The sequence below is a fragment of the Polypterus senegalus genome, chromosome 13 (genome assembly GCF_016835505.1).
Source record: "Polypterus senegalus isolate Bchr_013 chromosome 13, ASM1683550v1, whole genome shotgun sequence".
Classification (NCBI taxonomy): Eukaryota; Metazoa; Chordata; class Cladistia; order Polypteriformes; family Polypteridae; genus Polypterus; species Polypterus senegalus.
In genome coordinates this window covers 83243313-83267212 of record NC_053166.1, presented here as the reverse complement: position 1 = coordinate 83267212, position 23900 = coordinate 83243313, and the positions used below count along the sequence as shown (strand labels likewise).

Below are 23900 nucleotides of genomic sequence, written 5' to 3'. Positions count from 1 at the left end.
TCATTATGTATTTGTGTTATTGGTCTCTTATTTGTCTTTTTCTTATTAGTGTTATTAAAGTGTGTTTGAGTGTAGCCATCATAACCTGCATGTCTTTTTACATACGAACAGCCTTTTTTTTGTATCAGACTGCTGCTGGATTATGTGAATTTCCCGTTGGGATTAATAAAGTATCTATCTATCTATCTATCTATCTATCTATCTATCTATCTATCTATCTATCTATCTATCTATCTATCTATCTATCTAAACCTACTTTTGCCTACCCTTGTATTTTAGTAATACATACTGTCTGAGTGTGAGACTGGAAAACGAAACTAACGTCCATGTTGTCTCCACTTCGAAATTTGCTCAGATCGATTTGCACAGAGAGAAATGGCGTTTATGTCACTAAGGTTAACCATCGAGAGACGTGCTCCGTTTTCATCTGCAGGTGAGACGTAATCCGGTTAATTCCTGCTTGGGGACAAATAAAGTATAATCTTATGTATAAATGCATGCTAGGTAATACGTGGGACGTTCAAAAAGTTTCCGCACTTCTGTATTTTCGTTGGAAACGGTAAAGGCGGGAGGAGTCGTAATTGGGCATTAAAAAGCTGGTACGACGCTGGGAAAATTGCATCGCACACGAAGGTGACTTCGTAGAAAATTGATGCAATTTGTTTTTGAAACGCTTAATAAATAGAGTTTAAAAAATTGCGGAAACTTTGAACGCTCCTCGTATATATTTATAGGGGCAGACTGTATACCGAGTCTTCTTAGGGTGGAGAAACAGCGCCCACCTCATACCTCCTGTCTTTATTAATTTCACTGCAAAATTTTAAGTCTCTTCGGTTTCCAAGTAATCAGAAAATCACAACTTAGTACGAATATCGTCCATTGCTACAACGTTTTTAAGCGTGACTAATAAAATAAAGGCAGCAATAACGTCTTACTATAATTTGGGATAAACAATTAGCCATCTACTTTATGTGCCCGCGTCTTTTCATTCAGGGCTGTGGAGACTCGTATAATATAGGCGGCTGCATAAACGTATCCGTCCACTCAGAATTATTTTTCCAAAGAAAAGCAGTTTCAATCGCTTATCTTCAAAGTGTTATCTGTTAAAGCTTTATTTAACTTTGCACCACCATGTTAAAGCAGATTCGGTTAATACTACATTTTATTTGGGGGGCTCATAGGTAATATCTGATTAACTATGAGACCCCAACTTTTCTTTCTCATCTTTCTATTTTAAGAGCGAATTTTACCTAAGAGATAAACACACAGAGTCTTCCAAGGCAGCAGTGGTACACAACAGGATCAAATACTGGACCATATGCTAGTCCGGTCCTTCTTTACCCTAATGCGCGGGTTCAACAAAGGTTGATTTTTTCCATCCATGTTCGCAAATGGAAGGCAATTTTTGTTGTTAATTAAATGTATAATTTAATTAGGTCACTTATTCCTGTTCTCATCAGACGACTTTTTCGGCGATCTTTCAGTTGTAGCCTTCATTTACATAATCTTAGCCAATCGGAGGTAGCTGGCAGCACGCTCCCATAAATCCGATCACCGAATGTGTCATACCCAAAGACTGAGACCAACTATTCTAAATAAAATAAAAGAAGTTTATTTTCTCCTTGTTCACAGGAGTGAGCTCTCTGCGTGTAAGAGTTGAGAACAAATAAGCGTTAAGCCGACAGTATAGAATTTAGCAACACATAATAAGGAACACGCGTGTTTTGAACCTGACAAATGAAAGGGCCAGGATACCTGGCAGTTTCTCAAACTAAACCAATTTCTGCATTGTTTTTTTAATTATCCATGTCAGTTTTTTTTAAAAGATATTTCTAAAGTCTTGACAATAATGCTTTTTTTACCCCGTCAGTTTGTATAAGTTTTTAAATGTATTTTAAAGTCATACTCTTTCTTGTAATCACAGTGCTGTACAGTTGACAGCAGTTGAGCATTATTCTTTTCTAGCGCTACCTTTACTTTATATGAATTCTTTCTGCACGTGTATGTGTAAATGACAAAAGCAACAGTAATTTTTGATTGCATTTATACATCTGTGCAACAAAAGCTCTGAAGAAGTACAGGACATTTCTAAATCACACCTATTCATCTATTGTCTGAACCCACTTTTTCTTTGACATGGCTTTATCAGACTTGTGCCTCTCCAGTGCAAGTCTTTGTGGTATTGGATGAAGCTGGAATATATACAGAAGTGTTTAGAGAGAAGGTGCAATATACAATTTGCAATGTACATATACAATAACTGTTCTTAACACAGATTCTTGGAGTTGAGCTAGCAACATTGCTGCAAAACTGTAAATCATAGGTTGCATATTTCAGACTTTGCAGACTAACAGAAAGAAAGAGGCACTCAGAAGATGATCAACCAGAAAATCACTATTTTAACAAAACTGAAACAATTCTTAAAAGTTAGCAACAGAGTATGAAATCGCAAAACGTGATCATCTGTTAATATGCAGTGATAGGCTGGGAGCATCTAGCAAAAACTCTGTCAAATGAGTATAACAACAACAACAACATTTATTTATATAGCATATTTTCATACAAATAATGTAGCTTACAGTGCTTTACATGATGAAGAATTAAAATGAGAAAACACTGATTAACACAGAATAAAAGTAAGGTCCAATGGCCAGGGAGGACAGAAAAAACAAAAAAAAAAACTCCAGACGGCCGGAGAAAAAATAAAATCTGCAGGGGTTCCTGGCCACAAGACCGCCCAGCCCCCTCTGGGCATTCTACCTAAGATAAATGATCAGTCCTCATTGTATTCAGGGTTCTCATGGAAGGACTTGATGATGTCAGTCACATGGACTTCTGGCCTTTAATCCATCAATGTAGGGACACCACAGTGCTTTGATTAGGTGGTGATGGCGCAGATCGCCACCACAGAAAACCCGAAAAAGAACAGAAAATAGAGTAGGGGTTAGTACAGATTTTGAAGCCACCATGAATAGTAATGATAATTAATTGAATATACAGAGTATCAGGATTAAACTAAAATGAAGTTATGAGAAAGCCATGTTAAAGTAATGTGTTTTCAGCAGTGTTTTAAAGTGCTCTACTGTATTAGCCTGGCAAATTCCTATTGGCAGGCTATTCCAGATTTTAGGTGCATAGCAGCAGAAGGCCGCCTCACCACTTCTTTTAAGCTTAGCTCTTGGAATTGTAAGCAGACACTCATTTGAGGATCTGAGGTTACAATTTGGAATATAAGGTGTCAGACATTCCGATATATAAGATGGAGCGAGATTATTTAAGGCTTTGTAAACCATAAGCAGAATTTTAAAGTCAATTCTGAAAAACACAGGTAACCAGTGTAGTGACATCAAAACTGGAGAAATGTGTTCGGATTTTCTTTTCCTAGTTAGGATTCTAGCAGCTGCATTCTGCACTCGTTGCAAACGATTGATGTCTTTTTTGGGTAGTCCTGAGAGGAGTGCGTTACAGTAATCTAGTCGACTGAAAACAAAAGTGTGAACTAATTTCTCAGCATCTTTCAATGATATAAGAGGTCTAACTTTTGCTATATAGTATAGTGTGGAACATGTAAAGATAACCTTAACTTTAAACAAGATGAGTTTCATGCTTTCACTTAAAACAGATTTGACAAAATACAACTAATACTGCAGGTTTACTCTTGGGGATCCCATAACTCAATAAATCTAAGACACTACACTAGAAGGGTGTCCAAATTCAGCAAGTAATTGGGCAAAAATGCGCTTAGGAGTTTGTAGCTGCACAAGTGTTTGTCCTGATTTTCCTCAGTCCATATTTTTTACCCATTTGAGCATAACATATATACTCAGCAAAAAAAGAAACATCCCTTTTTCAGGACTGTGTATTTCAACAATAATGTTTTAAAAATCCAAATAACTTTACAGATCTTCATTGTAAAGGGTTTAAACAATGTTTTCCATGCATGTTCAATTAACCATAATCAATTAATTAACATGCACCTGTGGAATGGTCGTTAAGACCTTAACAGCTTACAGAAAGTAGGCATTTAAGGTCACAGTTCTAAAAACGCAGGACACTAAAGAGACTTGTCTACCGACTGTGAAAAACACCCAAAGAAAGATGCCCAGGGTCCCTGCTCATCTGCGTGAACGTGCATTAGGCATGCTGCAGGGAGGCATGAGGACTGCTGATGTGGCTAGGGCAATAAATTGCCATGTCCGCACTGTGAGATGCCTAAGACAGCGCTACAGGGAGACAGGAAGGACTGCTGATCATCCTTGCAGTGGAAGAGCCCGGATCTCAATCCCATTGAGCACGTCTGGGACCTGTTGGATCGCAGGGTGAGGGCTAGGGCCATTCCCCCCAGATGTGTCCAGGAACTTGCAGGTGCTTTGGTGGAAGAGTGGGGTAACATCTCACAGCACAGGTGAAAAGTCGACTATGAAACCTCGGACTATTATCATTTTTTTTTTTTCAGTACATCAAGTATCTGAGTCTGCCAGCAGGTAAAGGCTTGCGGTTCTGAGTGTTACCAGATTTCACTTTTTATGAGAAAACTGATAGTATCTGATCTATTTCTAACAGCTTTGTAATGTCAAAAAAGTACCCTGTACATAGTTACTTTTTCTTAAAGGCCAACAAAGAGCTGCATCTAATTATTACAGTAAGCAAGAGTATAAACTATGCAAAATACTTTTAAATTTACATAAAATCTGTGTTAAAGAATAAAACATTACAGACCTCATAGATTTTTTTGTCAAGTATTCATTTTGTTTTTTTCAGGTTAAATTGTCCTTCTGACCTACTGACAGAAATGTAGTTCCAGAACTACTATTAAAAAATAATGCATGCATTCTGTTTGTAAAGATGTACATCTTCTTCCATGTAAATCAATCAATCAATCATTCAACATTTATTTATATAGCACATATTCATACAAAAAAATGTAGCTCAAAGTGCTTTACAAAATGAATAGAAAAATAGAAGACACAATAAAAAATAAACATAAGTCAACATTAATTAACATAGAATAAGAGTAAGGTCCGATGGCCAGGGTGGACAGAAAAACAAAAAAACTCCAAAGGCCGGAGAAAAAATAAAATCTGTAGGGGTTCCAGACCAAGAGACCGCCCAGTCCCCTCTGGGCAATCTACCTAACATAAGTCAAACAGTCTTTGTATTTAGGGTTTTCATGGAAGGACCTGATGATGATGGTCACGTAGACTTCTGGCTTTCAGTCCATCAATGTTGGTGCATCATGATGCTTTGAGTAGATAGCAGGCCGCCACCACAAAGAAACCGGAAAAAGAAACAGAAGAGAGAGTAAAATGGTCTGTGCTTGTGTACTCAGTGCAGTAAGTCAGAAATTCTTTTTGTTTAAGCAGTTTCTTTGGGTGCTTTGGATCTATCCAGGGTTGATTGTAGATAAAGGTCATTGCTTTGTTTGAGCTAGCCTAAAGAATTTTTAATGGCAGTGTTAGGCCGGAGTTATACTTCACATGACGCATGCTGCAGCGGACGCTCCTGCTACGCAAGCGTTGTAGTGTTTATACTTGGGCGCGTACTTTATGTAAATCTGGAGGAATCCACCAGGTGGCAGTGCGAGATATTATCGCGGTGAGAACATGTTCGGCTTCTCTGTGTTGTGAATTGCCTAAAACACCTATTAAATTCCGATAACACCTTACCGCAATATCTCTGAAAAGGATGTTTATTGATTAAATCCATAAATCCAGGGATGTATGTGTCCATTCCAGGAAGCATTGGGCACGAGTGAGAAACAGTCCCTTGACGAGGCCTCAGCTCATCGCAAGGTGAATACAAGCACACACATACACTAGCGTCATTTTAGCGGCACCAAATCCCCAAATCTGCATATCTTTGGAAGGAAACTGGAGCACAGTGTGGAATACCAGCAACATAACTCCCTGCGAGACACCGTGACACCCCCATGTGTGTAATTATTCCCCCATGTGTGTATTTATTAACAGTATTCATTATTTAAACGAAATTATATGTAAAATGTAACATACACATTTTAATGCATTTTATCATGAAAGTGATATCAAGTATAAATCTAAAGATTCTAAATGTGCAGAGAGTTGGAATATCATACATTTAATTTGTTCTGTTTGGCGATCTATTGCTGCTTTCCGCTGCTGAAGCAAAATGCCGACATACAGATGCATTCGTGGTGCTTTTATATTCAAGCGTCACATATTCCCGATCATAAGACACGATACATTTTAAAAGTCTCACATACCATCTTTTGTGCCATCTATTTTTATTGTTTTACTTTACCTGCTGTCAGGTCCAAGAAGCTCATAGCGATTAAAAACTGGGATGACGTTTACGACCGTCTGCTTTAATGATAAAGTAAACTACGAGGTTAAAGTGGACATTTCGAGATTAAAGCCGAAATTTCCACTTTAATCACAAAATACACGTTTTCACCGTGTCCTTTATTTTTTTCTCAGTGGCTCAAATATAACGCTATACATTATGTTGCTGTTGTTAAGTTGCAAAAATTAAAACATAAAAAAGACATATATAAATGACACGATACATTTTAAAAGTCTCACATACCATCTTTTGTGCCATCTATTTTTTTTTTTTTTTGCAACTTCACATCGGCTACATAATGTATAGCGCTGTATTTGAGCCATTCATCAAACAGCAAAGTGCGCACATCGATCCCCGAAGGATCTCCATAGAGGCTTGCTGTCACATGTAGATAGTAAACAGAGACTCTGACGTCCACGTCCCCGACTTTTAGCACACTCGCCCCGACTTTTGCTGGTACTGCAACTCGCGCGCGCTAGTTAATTTCTGAGGACCTGCTCAGAGGACGCGTGAAATGAATGCTGGGAACGCGTGGCAGCCATGATGCGGGCGCGTACACGTTCTGAGCGTGAAGTATAAATGAGCCCTTAGAAGCCTGCAAGTTTTTGAAACATCAGGGAATTCTTGACCTGTGCTTGTATCATTTATTCCTACACATTCTAAGTCTGCAGTCTATTGCTTACTTTGTATATACAGGTAAAATTCCGTTACAACAAACTGCCAGGGACCTAAAAAATATTTCACTGTAATGAAAATTTGGTTGTAATGAGATTCTGTATTTGTCACTATAGTGCTTTCTTTCACTTGCGTCCAGGCATTTGCAATCATTTCAATAGCTTCTTTCACGTTAATTTTAATCTCCTTCTGTCTACAAGTTATGCTGTCAAGAATGTTTCTTAGCATTTCCTTGCAATAATACATTGATGCCCAAATCCAAAGGCTGAAGCACTGCTGTGCAATTGGGTGGGAGCAATTCAACACAGACATTATCTACTGTAAATGTGAAAGCATGTTGTGGGCAGCAGTTACCAATCAGAAGCCAAATCATACTTTTCTTCTTCTTCATATTGTGAGGATTCTGAACTGTTTTAGGATCCCCCCACCCAACGGGAACGACATGCTGAAGTGCGTCCCGAAGCGTGATTGCCGCGTCTGTGGAAGACTGTCCGTTGCCGGGGCAGGGCAACAGTAGGCTCACAGTGCTGCAGTGAAGCACCAATAGAAACAAATCCTAATGTCTTGCACCCCAAAACATGAGGCTTAGTCTCAGTAATTTAGCAAAAACAGCTTTATTCAACTTGAAACAAGAACAGCAGGGTTATTTATTGTAGCAGAATCTGCCACTCTCCTATACACAGACACAGCAATCAGGCAGGGACGTGGCCAGGTTAGTGACCAAATTATATTGTTCCCTGCATTTACAATGTTCCTTGCATCATCCATCAAGAAATCTTTTCTGTTTGCTTCGGTGAAGAGCCGCCCCAGAGCTATGAACCTGCTGTTGCTCCGGCAATGGATATACAGTCTTCCACAGACGCGGTGATCGGACTTCGGGATGCTCTTCGGCATGTTGTCCAGCTGGGGTATGTCCCAAGGGAATTTAGAAACCTCAGGTTTTCTTGAATGAGTGCCGCATTAATAACAATGTTTCACTGAACCACATAAAAACGGCTTTTTCGGCGTCTTCAAATGCAGCAGGTCGCATACATTTGCAACACGAGAGTTTTCTTCTTTTTCTGCTCGGTCTTTCAAAAATGTTGACAGCATCGATAGCGAAATTCTGAATTTGCTAGCAACGTCTTTTTTTCTTTTTGCCGCATTCAGGAGCTGCAAAAATTTTATGTTTTATTTTCTAATATGAACTGTTATCGTTTTTTTGTGTCTGCCGTTTCTATAGGAGGGTGACAATGAGTTAAATTCCAGTAGATGTTTTTCATATGTTGACGAGCAATAAGCAAAAGGTATCACTGAAAACCACCGAAAACAAAAACCGCAAAAAACAGTACAGGAAAGTTCGAAGAAAGAAATTTTTTTTTTATAGTGTTTCTGTTTGGGGGATCGTTGTGCACAACTGAGCTGCGACCACAGAACTAGCTGCTCTGCGGATGATTCATTCAGGCATTTCAAGGTCTTTTGGGCACTTCGTTGTAATGAAAGTATCTGCTGAATGTACTTTATAGTAACAAGATTTCTATAGACTCTGTCTTATGCGGAAACTGTCGGGACCATAAAAATACTTCGTTGTAATGAAAATTTAATTGTAAAGATTTTCGTTGTAATGGAATTTTGCCTGTACTTGCTAATGTATCATTCTGCAAAATAAGGATATAATGGGACTCTGTATGCCACAATATACTTATACTCTGCAAAAACCTTAAATACTAGTTGATTGAATTACTTTTTTTTTTTCATTTGACTAAGGTCAATGAAAGGGTCATTTTAAACAAAATCTCTAGTCCGAAACAGCCAAAATCCTGAAATCTTTTATTATCTGACCATTATTTTTATTATAGTTGAGTGGTGCACATGACTTTGCTAGTGTTGAATCTTTTTTTTTTTTTTATTTTCTTATTTGCATTCATTCATTGCTTTCATTATTCTTAAATATTGATGTCTGAAATGAAGGAGAAGAGCAAAATGTACATTGTACTGTCTGTTGCATGTGCACACATATAATAATTTATCTTCCTGTAATTCCAGTTCAGAGCCTAAAAGTAATTTTAGTGTAGGAGGTTTAAAGTTTCACTGCTTCTGAGCCTTTGCATTTATTTCAAACATTTATTGGCATTGTCCACATGATCAGAACACGATCCAGCATGTTTTTTCGTTTTTTTAAGTTTGTGAATAGTGTAATGCAACTTTACTTGCTGAATTTTTAAATCAACTTAAAGGTATCTTGTTACAAAAAAATTTAAAAGTATCAATTTATATTATAAACATGAAAAATTCTGAGTGATTCCAACTCTACTGTATATCCATCCTCAGAAAAACATAGCCATGGCCACTGATTGATTTAAAACAAACGTATATCCTGTCTTCAAAATTAATAAAAAAAAGATTAGTTATATAACTAGTAAGCACTTTTAATAGCATACGAAATAATACTGGAAAAATCACAAGGCTTGCATATAAAGTTACTGTGAAACACAGGATCATTTGTAGGATTCATAATAATTTTAAAAAATAAATCCCAGAGTGCTTAATTTGGAATCATCTAAGGGAATATGCCTGTAAAATTCCATATGTAATCATTTATCCCTGACCACTTATACAATACAATGTTACTTTTAACACTATTATTAATTTTATTAATAATGTAAATATTGTTTGCTGTTCAACATAACAACTACATTTCTGGAATTTCTAATCTTGTATTTCTGCAATATGAATGAACATTGAAGACATTATGAAATAAGAAAATATGTTCCATGTATTTTCAAAGAAGGCCTAGAGAAGATTATTTGAAGAACAGTTTATTACCCAGTTTTTAGGAAACTTTATATCAGAGTAAGTATTAAATCATTTTAATCAAATTAACTTGCAACTTAAAGTTATTTTATACTGATGTATTCTTATAAACTACAAGTGCTGTTTATAACTGTTTCGATTTAATACATCTTGATTTTTTCTTATTATTGCCGTAGATCTTCCTGTTGCCTCTCTTGAGTCTTCTTTGCCAATAAAGTTTATAGGTGTGACTTGATATATGCTAACAGTGTACTGTCTTTGAGCCTAGTGCAAAAGGTTAATGTCTCAGAGTAGTGGCTACCATTATCATTTAGGCTGAAAACCTTATACAGAATCCTTTATAATAATAAAAAAATTTTATATAGTACATGTTGTGCATAGGTACATCAAAAGTTGCTTCACAAGCAGTACAAGCAATAATAGAACCTATAAACAGGTGTCCAAATAAACATACATTAAAGGCATTTAAAAGACAAATAATAAAATAGGCTTTTAAAGTTTCCTGTTTTTAATAATAAACACTAAACCTTAACCAGCAAATACTGTCTCCTCATTATGATACTCCAACAGAACATTCAAAATTTTATCACAACTTGTTAACATGGTATAATGGAAGCTGCAAAACAATCTATAGATGGCCCTGTGAGACCTAACAATGTGGTTGCCATATACAGGAGTTCTGTTAAACTATTGAAAAAAAAGAGACAGTGTACTTAGAATATATTAAGACAACAGAATATTTATAAATATAAAAAAATTATCTGCATTTTGAAGAAAGCAGTATTACTTTACATAAAATCAAAGCGTTTCAACTTCAACTTGGTTTTACAGGATAACTAAAAGCAGTACCAGAGAACACTACTCTGTAGCATAGCCCACAGTTTCTAAACTGACTTTAGATTATATCCACAGTAGGATTTGCCCAGTTTTCACCTGTGGTAGGTGAAAAACTGTTAGTAATTTCAATCAAATTCAGGAATGTTACCAGTAATTTTTGCAGAGTTAAATAGGATAAACACATGCCGCTACAACCTGTTACTTAATGTCATTTGTAGATTTAGCCAACCAGTTTTAAGTTATGCTCTTATTCGCGTCACAGTATCTTGAATTTAGTAGTCTACCATAGTAAGAATCTTGACATTTCGAGGAAACCCCTATAAACACAACAATTACATGGAAACTCCACTTAGTAGTCACCCATACTTGTCAATGAACCTAGGCCTATGAGATATAAATGAAATGTTACTTAATAAGTTTAGTTGCGGGCAAGGTTTGAAATATCCCAGGATATGCTTCATAACTCATGTACTATTAGATCTAATACATTACTTCTAACATATGCTATCTGTACATGAACAGGGCCTGTGAGTTACCGTTGCAGTGTAATACTGGTTGAGTATCCCTAGTCCGTGTTTTATAAAACATTGCTTGAATTCAAGCGTGAAAATATGTGTATGCCAAAAAAACATGAAAATACATATACGAAAAAGTCTAATATATGAAACCCGTCATATGCATATTTCTGTGCAATTTACCTTTATACATCTCAATCATCTTGTAAAATGTGTCCCATGTGAAGCTTAGAGCACTGTGTATCAACAACACACAATTGACAATCTCAGGGTTTAGGGGATTGGGTACCGCCAGGAAGCATTGAGCACTGCTAAGCAATGAAACATAGTCAACAAGCTTTGTCCCCCATGAAGTTCAAAAGTTCTGCCCAGCACTGAGGGAACACAGATTGTAGTGCCTCTCCTCAGTGTACTGTGTTAATAGAATGTCACTTCTTACGGCTAACAAAATCAGCGTGATTGACTCTGGGTGCCCTTGTTGCAATGCAAGTTCAGTAAAGTGCTCTGATTTCCTTAGAAATAACGGACACTGCTGCCAAATGCCTTTTTATGTTGGCAGAATTATGTTATAATAACCACAGGAAAGGGGTGTGTGGCATTCCCATCATCTATGCAAAAGGAAGGTCCAAGTTTTTAGAGTCCTGGTGCGTCCTATCTTGCTGTACGGTTGTGAGACACGGACAATATCCAGTGACCTGAGACGAAGACTGGATTCCTTTAGTATTGTGTCTTTTTAAAGAATCCTTGGGAACTACTGGTTTGACTTTGCTTTGAATAAGTGGTTGCTCAGGGAGACCCAAATGAGGCACATTAACCTGCATTGTGAGGGAGCTCACTTACTGCACTGCTCCCATGTGGCCTGTTTCCCCATGGGTGATCCGGTTCTCAGGATACTCATTATATAAGACCTAAGTGGCTAGACCAGGCCAAGGGGATGCCCACATAACACCTGGCTGCGGCAGATAGTTGGTCTTTTCCGGAGGGTGGGACTGGACTGTGTGTCTGCTTGGGGGGTTGCCAACCAGGATCCCAAGCTTTTTCGTCATATGGTGGTTGCAGCAATGTGCTGTACCAGTGGCTACTCCCCAACCTGACCTGACCAATACCAAATACCCATACCAAATGAAAACTGAATGAAGTGGCTCAGTGGTCAGTTAATGGCTTCTAGCAAAATGGACATGATAAAAGAGATATTCCTGACCTATCGACCAGTTGACAACTAAAACTTTTGACTAACGAAAAAAACAAAAAAGAAATTCAGTGCAAATAAGCAGCATTGGCCCTCTTAAAAGACAACTAAAATAGCATCTATACATCATACTTGCGGTTTAATATGTTTGTCACATAAACACACATTATAATAATGGTGATATGATTTATTATACACTTGAGTTATAATTTAGCTGGTTTGGCTGCATTTCCATACTTGATCAAGGGTGTCCCCATATATTCATAATGTACTATATAGGTAAATATTTAAACATCCGTAAATATCCTAAATTCTTTTAGTCCCCTGCATTTTGGATTAGGGATACTCAACCTTTAAATTAATAATAATTTTTTTGGTCTCGTCCGATGCGAGAGATGGACGTCTGAAGTGGAGCTCCGCTAGCAGCGGTGTTATTTTTCATATTATTTGCTTATTATCCTGAGATATCTTGTATTTATTCAACCTGAGAGGGACTGCTACAGTATATGTAAGCACATATAAACATGGCCAACAAGAAGGGGGGTCCGAAAGAATCGAAGACTAAAGCTACATCCAAGCTACGATCAGCAAGCCCTAGTTCGAGATACGGCCTCTCAGAGACAGACCTGGATCAGATGGGCGAAAGTACAGACTCCTCGGGACCACGGTCCGCTACATCGTCGCCGGCTGAGAGTGAAAAGGGGAGCGAGGGTACAATCGTGAGTGCAGATCTGGATAGCTCGCCGATCGGAGAAGATCACCTGAAGCTGGAAAGGGCCTTGAAGTCCGCGGCTTCAATTACGCAACTACGCAAGCCGGGAGCAGCAGGGACACCGGCTTCAGCAGAGCCTGCTGCTTCATCTTCGGTACAAAAAAGCACAATTGAACTATCTGAACTGAAGGTGCTGCTCGCTGAGCTCACGCAAGATATAAAGAAAAGCGAGAAGGCTAATGAGAAAGCAACGGCAAAGGCACTTGAGAGACTGAAACAGGATTTGAAACAGGAGATGGAAAGGCTGCGTCAAGAGGTGCAACTTGAGCGACAGGTGCTGGGTAAAATTGAAGAGCGCATTCAGGAAAACTCGGTTAAACTGAGCACGCTTACTGATCAATTGGAGGATCTCAAGGAGACATTCACGTATCGGATTGAAATGGCCGAAAAGGCAGCTGCCAGTGCCGAGGAAAAAGCAGTTAATGTCAGCTCCGAATGCAAAAAACTCGGAGACAGACTGGCTGCTTTGGAAGATGGGAGTAGAAGGTATAATGTCAGAATTGAAGGTCTGCCTGAGAATCGAGAAAGTTCAAACCCTGTGAAATTCGCAGCTGAACTTTTTTCTAAAATAATCGGGAGGACTTTAAAGCAGAATCTGAGATAGCAGCGCTTACAGCGTCGCGATCAAACACCGTTAGACCCGACCAAGATCTTTTATAGTTCGTTTTGAGCGATTATCATTTAAGCTAGAGGTGATGGCACTCCTCAGAAAAAGGAAGATATTATATATGAAAATAACCACATTCGTATCTTCCTGACTTCTCTCCAGCAACAGCTACTAAGCGCAGCCTTCTATAACATTAAACAGCGGTTACGGCAAGCCAGCGTCAAATACAGCCTCTTGTATCCGGCAAAACTGAAAGTGGAATGGCAGGGTCAATTCTATGTCTTCACTAGCAAGGAAGAAGCAGAAAAGGAATTAAGAAAGCTGATCCCGGACTATTCTGATACATAATAGTGAGTCATGGCGTTAATGATATAGCAATGATTAATAATCTACTGTCTGATCTATTTGTTTTAAAATACGGGTTTTATCAGCATATATTCTCATTATTACTTAGTATTACTAGGGCTATCTGTTTATGTTTTATTGTGCTTAATTACTTTTTTTTTTTTTTTTTCTTTTTCTTTTCTAATTATTTCATCTTACCCTAAACGAGACTGTTCAATATCATACCCTTGGTTTATTGTTATTGCTATTACTGCATTAAGACTTGTTATGCTTATTCTGGACACATTTTAACACCATCCCCGGGTTTATTATCTGGGTGTATCATCTTAATGCACTAAAATTGCTGAAGACTATATATATATTTTAAGTGCAAAATTCTTTTTTTTTTTTTCTTTTAAAGACTATATTGGTAACAGATATCTCTATCTTTTAACCCTAAAGCGCCGCTGCATGGGGCTTGTTTTGCTTTGGACGTGCTCTGTCTCTGGGTATGTCAGAGGACTGGGACTATGTGAAGTGGGTTTTAGCCTCATTGGGGAGGCAAAAGGGAGGGTGGGGGTTAAGGGGGAGAGAAAGAGAGCAGGCTTGATCTATACCTAATCTATCCTCAAATCTTTATAATTATAACTACCAACGTAATAATAAGCTGCATGGCAACAACTCTAGGGGAAATAGGAAATTAAGACCAAAGCTTTCTCACTTCCAGTTAAGACTATAAAATGACATCAAAAACTCAGAATCAGTGTCTCCATGATGGGACAGTTAACCGTAAGCTGGAATGTTAAAGGCCTGAATCACGAATTAAAGAGAAAGAAAGTACACTCTCACCTAACAGGTCTAAATGCTAAAATAGTATTTTTACAGGAAACCCACTTACTAAGCAAGGATCAGTTCCGGCTGCAAAAAGACTGGACTGGCCAAATGTTCCATTCTAGTTTTACAAAGAAAACTAGAAGGGTGGGAATTCTCATACATAGAACAGTACCATTTGTAGCATCAGATGTAGTATTGGATCCTGAAGGGAGATATGTAATGGTCATGGGAGACTTATCTAACTGTAAAATGATTTTGATAAATGTTTATGCACCTAATGTTGATGATAAGGAATTTATACAAAATTTATTTGCATCCATTCCCAATCTGAACACTCATAAAGTTATAATGGCTGGGGACTTTAATTGTGTTTTAAATCCACTTTTAGATAGACTTCCTCCACAGGGGGAACAGTATCTAACACTGCAAAGATAATTACAAAGTTTATAACTGATCACAACTTATCAGATCCCTGGAGGTTTTTAAACCCAAATTCAAGAACATATTCTTTCTACTCACCAGTACATCATTGCTACTCAAGGATTGATTACTTCTTTATAGACAATAACTTCTTGCCTAAGATTAAATCTTGTAAATACGATGCTATTGTTATTTCTGACCATGCACCTATGATCTTGGAGCTAAAATTACTAAGCCCCATACACTCACCCGCAGATGGCCTCAACCGCTTCTATTAGCTGACGAGAATTGTACTGAATTTATATCCAAACAAATCAAATTCTTTCTAGAGACAAATACATCCCCGAGATCTCTGCAGGAATACTCTGGGAAACTCTTAAGGCCTTCTTAAGAGGACAGATTATCTCATATCTTTCCCACAGAAATAAATCCGAAGCCAAGAAAGTAGCAGAGATAAAAAGCGAAATTACTAAAATAGATGAAGAACATGCCAGACTACCAAGCGAGACTCTACATAGGAGGAGGCAGGCTCTACATTCAGAATTAAACCTCTTGACAACTAAAGAAACTGAACAACTAATTTACAAATCCAGACATCATTACTATGAACATGGAGAGAAAGCTAATAAGCTTTTAGCTCAACAAATTCACAAGCAAGAAGTGCAATGCAATCTCGTAATTACTAACACGAATGGAGATAAAATCATCGAACACAAAAATATAATGCACACTTTCAGAGACTACTATAAATCCCTATATACTACTGAGTTTAAAGAAGACAATACACAATCTAATGCATTTCTGGATACATTACAGATACCACAAATAGACGCTTTTAGTGTGGAGGAACTTGATAAACCTCTGGCATTATCAGAATTACTAGATGCTATAAAGTCACTCCAAGGTGGAAAAGCAGCAGGCCCTGATGGCTACCCTGCAGAGTTTTACAAGAAATTCTCCGCTCAGCTAGCTCCCTCCTATTAGCAACATTTACAGAAGCCAGAGATAACCAATCTCTTCCACAAACCTTTCGCCAAGCACTAATCACTGTCTTTCCAAAACAAAATAAGGACTTATTACAATGTGCATCATACAGACCAATTTCACTTCTGAATAACGACGTTAAAATACTCTCTAAAATCATAGCTAGAAGGATGGAGAAAGTGCTCCCCTCGTTAATATCACAAGACCAAACTGGATTTATTAGGGGCCGACACTTATCTTCAAATCTTCGACGCCTGTTTAATGTAATATACTCACCAACTAAATCAAACACCCCAGAAATATTATTATCATTGGATGCAGAAAAAGCATTCGACATGATTGAATGGTAATACCTTTTACTACATTGGAGAAGTTTGGGTTTGGCCCAACATTTGTGCATGGATTAAATTACTGTATACTAACCCAGAAGCTTCAGTTTGCATCAATAACATTTGCTCAGACTACTTTAAACTAGAGCGTGGCACTAGACAAGGATGCCCTTGTCACCACTGCTGTTTGCATTGCCATTGAACCACTGGCAATACATTGTCGAAATACTGATCAGATAAAGGGGATTAGCAGAGAAGGACTGGAACAGAAAATCTCATTATATGCAGATGACATGGTACTGTATATATCGGACCCAGAAAATTCTGTGCCTGCAGTCTTAGCAGCACTCACAGAATTTCAAAAGATCTCTGGTCTCAGAATTAATCTGAATAAAAGTGTACTCTTTCCAGTGAATTCTCAAGCATATAATATTAGATTAGACACCCTACCTTTTATCATTGCAGAACAGTTTAAATACCTCGGGTAAACATCACAAGTAAACATAAAGCTCTTTATCAACAAAATTTCGCGTCTGCATGGAAAAAATTAAACAAGACTTGCATAGATGGTCAACCCTTCATCTCACACTAGCTGGAAGAATTAACACTGTTAAGATGAATATTCTTCCTAAGCTCCTTTTTTTATTTCAAAACATCCCAATATACATTAATAAATCATTCTTTAAGCAATTAGATTCAACAATAACCTCATTTATTTGGAATTCAAAACATCCACGCATCAAAAGAGCGACCCTACAAAGACAAAAGGCAGAAGGTGGCATGGCTCTACCTAACTTCCAGTTTTATTACTGGGCAGCAAATATACAGGCGATAAGAACCTGGACACAAATAGAAGAACATACACAGGCTTGGACCGCAATAGAAGTAAAATCCTGCAGTACTTCTTTGTATTCCTTGCTCTGTGCTCCAATAAACACACGTTATCGGCAATACACTAATAACCCAATTGTGCTCCACTCACTTAGAATCTGGAACCAATGTAGAAAGCATTTTAAGACGGAGAAGCTTCTATCTGTGGCACCTCTGCAAGAGAACCACCTCTTTCAACCTTCACAAACATATGCAGTTTTAATATCTGGAAAAATTTGGAATTAACTTGCTTAGAGATCTTTATATAGACAACGTCTTTGCATCCTATGAACAATTACATTCCAAATTTAACATTCCAGCTACACATTTCTTTCACTATCTTCAAATCAGGAACTTTGTTAAACAGAACCTTCCAGATTTTCCTCATCTTGCACCCTCATCCATGCTGGAAAAATATTGCTCAATTTCAAGGAGTTAGACTCCATCTCTACAATATATAAAATCCTTTTACAATCCCTTCCTTTCAAAGATCCAAGAGGACACTGGGAAAAGATCTCTCAATTAATATATCAGAAAAGGAGTGGAAAGTAGCAATGCAGAGAATTCACTCAAGCTCCATATGCGCAAAGCATACAATTATACAACTCAAAATTATATATCGAGCACATCTGTCTCGACTAAAACTCTCCAAAATGTTTCCAGGGCATGATCCAACCTGCGAACGTTGCAACCAAGTCCCAGCCTCACTAGGTCACATGTTCTGGGCCTGCACCAAATTAACATTATTCTGGACAAAAATTTTAATTACCTCTCAGACAGCCTTGGACTCACAATCCCTCCTAACCCATTAACAGCTGTGTTTGGGGTTCTTCCAGAGGGTTTAAAGTGGAGAAAGACAAACAAATTGTGATTGCATTCACTACACTGTTGGCACGCAGACTTATTCTGATAAACTGGAAGAACCCAAACTCTCCTCTTTTAAGTCAGTGGGAAACTGATGTGTTATATTATTTGAAATTGGAAAAAATCAAATACTCAGTTAGAGGATCTGTACAGACTTTTTTCAAAACATGGCAGGATCTAATCAGTAATATTTTAAAATAAGTTCATAAAGCACAGAGAATTTTTAATTTAGGTATGTTTACAAGCCTTAAATTTAACGTTTTGGCTTGCTCTCTCTCTCAGGGTGGGGATCGATCTGTTCTTAACTCAATTTTTCTTTTTGTAAAATCTTGATTGCTTTGTATGGATTGTAATAAAATTAAAGAAAATAAAAAAAAAAATAAAAAAAAATAAAAAAAAAATGAATAACCAACTTCATCACCACATTATACCAGTCATTCAGTGAGATACAGCATCCAGTCAGAAAAACAACCTGATCGATTCCTGTAAAATGTAAATGCTATCAAAAAATTAGGATAACCATCACCTTTGTCAGCCTCCTGTCTGATATTTATAGCTCTTTGAATGTACTGTTTTAATAATATTATTATTAAATATAATCTTTTTCCCTACCTAGATGTCATGCCACTTGAGTGACTCGGACAATCCTAATATTGTTCCAAAGCCACGTGGAAATTCTCCAAAAGTCATCGCTACAGCCCTTGCCATTTTGTGTCTATTATACATTTACATCTATCAAGAAGAACACGATGTAAAAAATATGCTAAGAAATAGTTTTTGTATTACATTTTTTTCATATACATCAAAAGGAATATGTAATTGTGTAGAGGAACGCAGGCATCATTTTCAACCAAGGTGAGTTTTGATGGTGTAGAATCATAAAAGCTCTGTGGCACTTTTATTTCTAAGCAGGTCAGTTTTAATTTTAGCAATTTCACTTTTTGTAAAGCTCAAGTAGTCTGGGGATTCAGCATTCTGAGGAGATGCACAAATGGCTCCAGTTATGCAGTATTTTTAGTTCTATATTTTTAAACAAAAATTGTTGTATCAGGTTTCACTAATAGTAGATTATTTTGCTGCATAAGAGACATTGGAGACAAACACAGATGTGCTTGTGTGGAGGATATTCAATAGATTCAGGTGCTATGATTTATTGCATCCAATAAGCCATGTATTACTGGGTTCTTCTATGAAGAAATCGGTTCCTCTGCATTGTGCTACTGAAAAGGTATTCATAGGTTTACAATCCAGTTCCTCAATTCACGTGTAAACTGTATTTCCTTTTGCCAGTTGCCCAGTAATACTGTTTACCTTCAGCAGTCAACCAATACTGATTTATAGTGTTACATTTTTAACAGGAATTGATAAAATCTAACATACAGTAGTTCAAACTTTCTCTTATGTGCATAGCCTTATTTTTCCTTTAAATTAGCATTCAAGTGTATTACATTTTTAATAGATTGAACTGATTTTAACATCACAGCCAATTTATCATAGAATATGTTAACTCTTTTAGACTTGATTTGCAAAGTTTTCTCATTTATTTCATATACAATAATTTTTTGATTTTTTCCAAGGTTATTAAATGATGGTGCATTCTTACACGATTTATTGTGTAACCTTATGTCCTTTGGTATAACATCTTTTATTATGCTGGTACATGATACTAACACATCAGTATACATTTAAATTAATTAATTATAGGAAATAAAGCATTGTTTGATTTGTGTTAAGTAAAAGAGCTATTAATTATTTAAAAGTACTATTGGAATGTTTATTGTGCATAATAAATTTAAATAAAAGGAAAACCTAACTTGTTCCTTGATTTTGCAGGTATGGAGGGAGTTATCCGAAACTTTTGAAAGCCTGCTTCTTCGGGAAAACTGTTTTTTGTATTTTTCTGGCTATCTTCATTTTGCTTTTCACACCATTTAAGGTTCAAGACATAGTGCAGATCAGTCTTGGATGCTGTTGTTTTCTGATATTCTATGTTGCAGGTTTTTTTGTAAGTAACTGATTCTAAAAGTACAGCATTTCTTTAATTGAAACACTTGTCTCTTTAGGTATGTTTTGTAACATTGTACAAGTAGTAGTAGAAATCACAGAATTTTTAAACGTGATATTTGGTCTGTAAAGCCTAGTTTGATATTTATTTCCACATGACTGAAAACTGTTTGCTTTCTTGATATGTTCATTTTCATTGCTCTTTAGTGAATCTAGTGTTTTCAAGCAATTTACTGCTTCCATTGGAAGTTGTTCAAATGAAATTCTTTATTAAATGTTGGCATAATTTGTAGCATTAAGATCCAGTTCTGTCTCTATTATTAACAATAACACATTTTATTTAAATGTGTTTTTTTTTACACTGAAAACCACACCCACCTGTCCATTTAGTAAACACTGTTAATCCAAATTTAGGACTGCAGCGAGGTACAGCATATCCTTGCAGCATCAGATGCAAGGAAACTGCACTGGACATGGCACCAGTCCCTTACACTGCGCACTCACGAATACATACATATCAGTCCTACCAGTAATATTTAGACAAGTCAGTTACCATAGTCTGCAATTCTTTGGTAGTAGTTGTATCAAGGTAAAAAACGATTTACATTCCTAATAGACTTTGACTAAACCATTATTCAACCCGCTCTCCTGGAGATATGACATAGAGCGTGATTAGCATTTCTGTCTTCCAGACCACCTTCTACTATATAAGTAAAAAGTCACTAACAGGGAGGTCATTCATGATGTTTATGTAAATAGCTAACCCAAGACACTATACAGTACATGGGAGATAGCCATCCAACTTTTTACTAAGCCCACATGACTTGTTGTGGTACTGATGATAATCACAAGCTTTTTGCACTTGACTCGTGTTGTTATCTCTCAGATAAATCAGGATACCTAAAAGCACGAACTGCCTGCTTTTCATTTTTCAGTCGTTCTAATTATTACATTACCTTTACATTAACTTATTTGGCTGATGCCTTTATCCAAGGCGACTTACAACATTTCTGATACAATTTGATACATTTCTTTTGGTTTTCCAATTGGAGCACAGGCAGGTCAAGTGACTTGCTCGGGGTCACACAGCATCAGTAGAAGAATTTGAACCCCCACCCTCATGGTTTGAAGTCTACTTCATTGTACATTTGTTTTCATTTTAACACATAATTAAGGGATATGATAAGATGAATGTCTGTTTTAGGGAAACCTTTTAATATGCGTCCAGATCTCATTTCTCCAATAGTTTAATTTAACAAAAAAGAGTAAAGACTTACATTTGAATTTTTGACACTAAAGGTAACAGGCATTACCACTTCAAATGCTTTATTTTGGTTCTTTTAGTAAATCAGTATGTTCCCTTCATTAATAAAGGTGCCATCATCCCAAAGGTACAGCATGTGTTCAAAGAACCAACTGATTGGCACTATCTTACAGTTGCTGCCTTTGTTTGACTATTAATATGAAATTGGATTTAAATAAAAGACTGTGTATATCACCTTACACCAAGGTGTTTATATTTTGTATGATGATATCTGTTTCTATCCCACCCATCTAGGGTCCAACTGAAGTAGAGATATCTCAGATCTGTGAAATAAATAAGAAAAATGTTGCTCACGGCTTAGCTTGGTCATTTTATATTGGATATTTAAAGAAGGTCCTACCTAGTGAGTACAGTACTACATATTTTAATTAAAATATATATTTTTTAGTAATTCAATATGATTATTAACCGGAGGTGTTTTATATTGGGAAGTGTCTAAGCTAAGCACCAACTCTAGTCAACAATTCAAGAGGCAAACAAACACAAACAAACAAGTCTCATGCTTATTTTAGCAAATACAAGTGTATGGTTTCCTGTGAATGTTTCTACTTGTCAGTTTAAATTTGAACAGTTTTTTTTTCAATTTGTGTGAATAATGTTCCTATTTATGCACTTTAGAAAAGCTATTGAAGCAAAACGTTATCTCTGTCCTGAAGAACATTAGGCAAGACCTTTTGAAGTTGTCTGTATTTTGATTATACACAATACATCCATCCATCCATTTCCTAACCCGCTGAATCCAAATAGGGTCACGGGGGTCTGCTGGAGCCAATCCCAGCCAACACAGGGCACAAGGCAGGAACCAATCCCGGGCAGGGTGCCAACCCACTGCAGGACACACACAAACACACCCACACACCAAGCACACACTAGGGCCAATTTAGAATCGCCAATCCACCTAACCTGCATGTCTTTGGATTGTGGGAGGAAACCGAGCGCCGGAGGAAACCCACGCAGACACGGGGAGAACATGCAAACTCCACACAGGGAGGACCCGGGTCTCCTAACTGCGAGGCAGCAGCGCTACCACTGCGCCACCGTGCCGCCCTACACAATACAGTATTAGTTAATATTGTTAAAAAAAGAATATTTTAAAATGTTTCTATTTTCCATTTCTATAACTAAATCCTTACTGAAGACTCATGTGGAATTATATACTCATTTATTTGGAAAAAGAAACAATCTTGATTGAGAAAAGTCACTCCTTCAAATAGCTAACACAGAGAGAGGATTGACACTAGTAAAATTCCTATCTACCTGGGTAATAAATATTTGGACAGTGGGGTTCAGGTGTTAATTCTGTCACATCTCTTACTGGCATTGGCTTTTAAGGAAAAGAGCATGTAATTTCTCCCTCTGCATGTGCTAACAAAAATTTAATAGCTGAAATTCATTTGATATTATTATATATTGTGTTTTAATGTGAACGTCAGTTGTATCCTTAAAATCAACTCATATGTTTCCTCTTTGTAGCAATATCTAGTATTTAGTTTCTCACATAAGCATGGCATTTTAGTATCATTTGAACAGCTCTTTGAATAATGCAATTTGCTATAAAGATATTATTTGAAAATCAGAGTACCTTATCTTTTATAGAAAGATCCATTGTGTACAACAGAGAATGTATTGTTAAACAACCATACAGATAACAGGAGTTCACAAAACCATCATCATGCTTAACAAGATAACTCACCCTTCTACCAAAAATAAATCTGCTTAAGTAGTTCCTTATTGTTTTTAAGCTTCATTTTAGAAGATTCAATGTAGCTGGTCTTGTTGACATTTGGAGTATCTGTACATTCCTTCCAACATCACATGCAGCCGGAGAGTGCTTTGGTCAGATGACGCCAGTGCAGAAAACCTGAAAACAAAGAAAAGTAAATGTTATAATTATTGCAGATCTATGAAGTATAGATCAGTACATATAATGATCTATTAGAAGTGGTGCTAAACAACAGCTATGAAAAAGTCAAATTAAAAAAAACTAGGGTTTTAAGAGTTTTTAAAAATACTTCGCTGTATTAACCTAGTATATCTCTAATTTTAAGATATAACATATACAGTTATGTCCATAAATATTTGGACAGAGACAACTTTTTTCTAATTTTGGTTCTGCACATTACCACAATGAATTTTATACTGTAAATGGAACAACTCAGATGCAGTTGAAGTGCAGACTTTCAGCTTTAATTCAGTGGGCCTGAACAAAACGATTGCATAAAAATGTGAGGCAACTAA

At 36.9% G+C, this 23900-nt stretch overlaps 1 protein-coding gene across 5 annotated transcripts in view; it reads left to right on the top strand.

Moving 5' to 3' along the window:
- The window catches only part of sting1 (stimulator of interferon response cGAMP interactor 1), a 34623-nt gene that overhangs the window by 501 nt on the left and 10222 nt on the right, over positions 1-23900 (top strand). The window contains exons 2-6 of one of the 5 annotated variants that reach the window (XM_039773997.1): positions 280-433; positions 9723-9828; positions 18951-19189; positions 20168-20339; positions 21897-22005. In XM_039773997.1, coding sequence (XP_039629931.1) covers positions 18951-19189; positions 20168-20339; positions 21897-22005 — 520 coding nt within the window. In that variant the 5' untranslated portion in view covers positions 280-433; positions 9723-9828. Of the gene's footprint in view, positions 1-279; positions 434-9704; positions 9829-18950; positions 19190-20167; positions 20340-21896; positions 22006-23900 lie in introns of those variants that run through there. The other 4 variants (XM_039774000.1, XM_039773999.1, XM_039773998.1 and 1 more) reach the window with 4 other exon arrangements.